At 67.6% G+C, this 543-nt stretch overlaps 1 protein-coding gene across 1 annotated transcript in view; it reads left to right on the forward strand.

Annotated features, from left to right (window-relative positions):
* The window catches only part of SCARF2 (scavenger receptor class F, member 2), a gene marked incomplete at its 3' end in the record, with an annotated part of 12,006 nt that overhangs the window by 314 nt on the left and 11,149 nt on the right, over window positions 1-543 (forward strand). Inside the window, exons 2-3 of the mRNA XM_009584231.1 lie at window positions 1-264; window positions 378-525. Of these exons, the coding sequence (XP_009582526.1) occupies window positions 1-264; window positions 378-525 (412 nt within the window). The remainder of the gene's footprint in view (window positions 265-377; window positions 526-543) is intronic.

Consider the following 543-nt stretch of genomic DNA (forward strand, 5'->3'; position numbering starts at 1 on the left):
GGGCAGCTGCGGGGGCGAGCCGGGCGGGTGGGGCCGCGGTTGCAACAACCAGTGCTCCTGCAACAACTCGCCCTGCGAGCAGTTCACAGGGCGCTGCCAGTGCCGGGAGCGGACGTTTGGGCCCCGCTGTGACCGTTACTGCCAGTGCTACAAGGGCAAGTGCAACCAGGTGGATGGGACCTGCACGTGCGAGCCAGGCTACCGGGGGAAGTATTGCCGTGAGCCGTGCCCGGCTGGCTTCTACGGCCAAGGCTGCAGGAGGCGGTAAGTGGCCGCACCTCGTTGGGCCTGATCCAGCACTGTGGGCTCGGTGGGAGGTGGCGGCAGGAGGTTTCGGGGATGCTGCGCTGGGTGACGCTCCCCCTCGGTTGTTGCAGGTGTGGGCAGTCAAAGAGCCTGCAGCCATGCACTGTGGCAGACGGGCGCTGCCTGACCTGCGAGGCGGGCTGGAATGGCACCAAGTGCGACCAGCCCTGCTCGCCCGGCTTCTATGGAGAGGGCTGTGAGAAGCTCTGTCCCCCCTGCAAGGACGGCCACACCTGC

Source organism: Fulmarus glacialis, unplaced genomic scaffold (genome assembly GCF_000690835.1).
Source record: "Fulmarus glacialis isolate BGI_N327 unplaced genomic scaffold, ASM69083v1 scaffold21818, whole genome shotgun sequence".
Taxonomy (NCBI): Eukaryota; Metazoa; Chordata; class Aves; order Procellariiformes; family Procellariidae; genus Fulmarus; species Fulmarus glacialis.